At 34.1% G+C, this 1,720-nt stretch overlaps 1 protein-coding gene across 6 annotated transcripts in view; it reads right to left on the bottom strand.

Moving 5' to 3' along the window:
- Positions 1-1,720, bottom strand: part of AFTPH (aftiphilin) — a 42,348-nt gene that overhangs the window by 6,434 nt on the left and 34,194 nt on the right. For all 6 annotated transcript variants that reach the window (XR_003091729.1, XM_025191471.1, XM_025191472.1 and 3 more), the window contains one exon: positions 488-611. Coding sequence is in view for 5 of the 6 variants with exons in the window: in XM_025191471.1 (XP_025047256.1) it covers positions 488-611 (124 nt within the window). In the remaining variant the exon portion in view is untranslated. The remainder of the gene's footprint in view (positions 1-487; positions 612-1,720) is intronic.

The raw sequence follows: 1,720 nt of genomic DNA, 5'->3' as shown, positions 1-1,720 counted from the left end.
TGCTAGCACCAGGAAGATTAATGACTCTTTCAAAGATGATAATATTGTCTCAAAAGATCCTACTAGCATATCCATTAATACACATATTCTAATTTTTACCTATAAACTGTCAAGAGTAGTTCTGTTGCTAAGATGCACGATCACTAAATAAACTCAGGTAAATTCCAACTCCTGAACAAAAAGAGCTTGTTCTGCTCCAATGCAATAGAGTAGGCCATCAAGAACAAGTTGCAACTTAATGGCTCTGATTGAAGCTATACATATGATAAAGCAGCGTCCATGAAGCCCACTTTAAACAGCTGCTAGATCTGACTAGATCAAAATAGAGTGAGCAAGCTCTGTTATAATGCTGGTATGCGGAACAGTTATTAATGTCTTTATATATAGTTTGCTTCATTCAACAACTTGGCTCTAAATGTGTACCTATTTGGATCTCTCCACCTCTAAACGATGTTTAATTTAAGATTAACTGGTTACTGTGATTTACCTTGTAGAGGTGCTTGCCTTCTCTACCGTGGACATGAGTCTTGCAAAAGCATCTGTCACTTTGCTGCTTGTATTGGAGGTTTCCAGTTTTGAAGTTGTCAATTCATACAACTCTGGATCCACACCTTATAGCATAAAATGATAATCAGTGAAGGTTGGATGCAAATGTAAGTCATAATTACCCACAGTTCAATTTGCTAAATACTTTATTTTCTGTAAACATCTGAATCACTAAAAATTTCAGAAATATATGACAGAACTTGGCAATGTTTCCAAAATTACAACTTTCCCTGTCCCAGTTTTAGTAGCTGCTACTGCTGCAGCAAAAAATGCATACACCTTAGACTTAAGTTTAGCATACCTGGTCTCAGCCTGAGAGTAAACCATTAAAAATACAGTGTTACATCCATAAAAAAGGGGGGAAAACCCCCACACCATGCAAGATGCATTTTTTTCATTGATTTAAATTTGTTTCTATAAAAATAATTTACCAAATAATGAATTGCCAAATTAACTGCTACTCAGAAATAGAAAACACATACAAATTAAGTTTTAAAAATACTATAATTTTGATGGTGACAATATACCACAGTGGCTTCAAAAAGTATATCAAACACTGCACCAAGCTTGACTTCAAACTTAAAGTGAGGAAGATCCATCATTCTTAATCCCATTCTACCAAGTCTATGCTAATTTATAACACAGAATTAATATCTAAATCCTTAATCGATTCTATTCTTTCTTCTCTCAAAAGTATTGATAAAGTATTGAGCAAAGGATACAAATGCTTCAGGCTTGATTTTCAAGTGTTTCACCTTAAGCCTGATCCTGAACATTATTTTGACATGCGTTTACACCAGGAATGAATTTTAGAAGAAACAATTCATCCCAAAGAATAAAAGCAGCACAAGCAAATTGTATAAAAATGTACTGAGAAGAAAAAGAAAACAACCCCCCCACAAATGTGGTGAAATTCTGGTTACTGCCTGTTAAGTATTAAGTGCTGTTTCACCTCCGCTATCAAAAAAAGGTAAGAGATACAAGGATATTGTGTGACCCTTAATCTTTCTACAAATCTCTGTAATTTTAATACTTCAAATGCATTATGGAGGAGAAAATGTTACAAAACTAGTTCGCAGTTTAAAACAATTTTAGCCTGGTAGATATCTAAACTGTAGCTGCACATAATATATTGTGTGTTTACTTCCTTAAGTTAACATGTACTTTGTTGAGA

This window comes from Alligator sinensis, unplaced genomic scaffold (assembly GCF_000455745.1).
Source record: "Alligator sinensis unplaced genomic scaffold, ASM45574v1 scaffold219_2, whole genome shotgun sequence".
NCBI classification, from domain to species: Eukaryota; Metazoa; Chordata; order Crocodylia; family Alligatoridae; genus Alligator; species Alligator sinensis.
The sequence above is the reverse complement of the archived record's forward strand: the minus strand, read 5'-3'. Positions and strand labels throughout refer to the sequence as shown.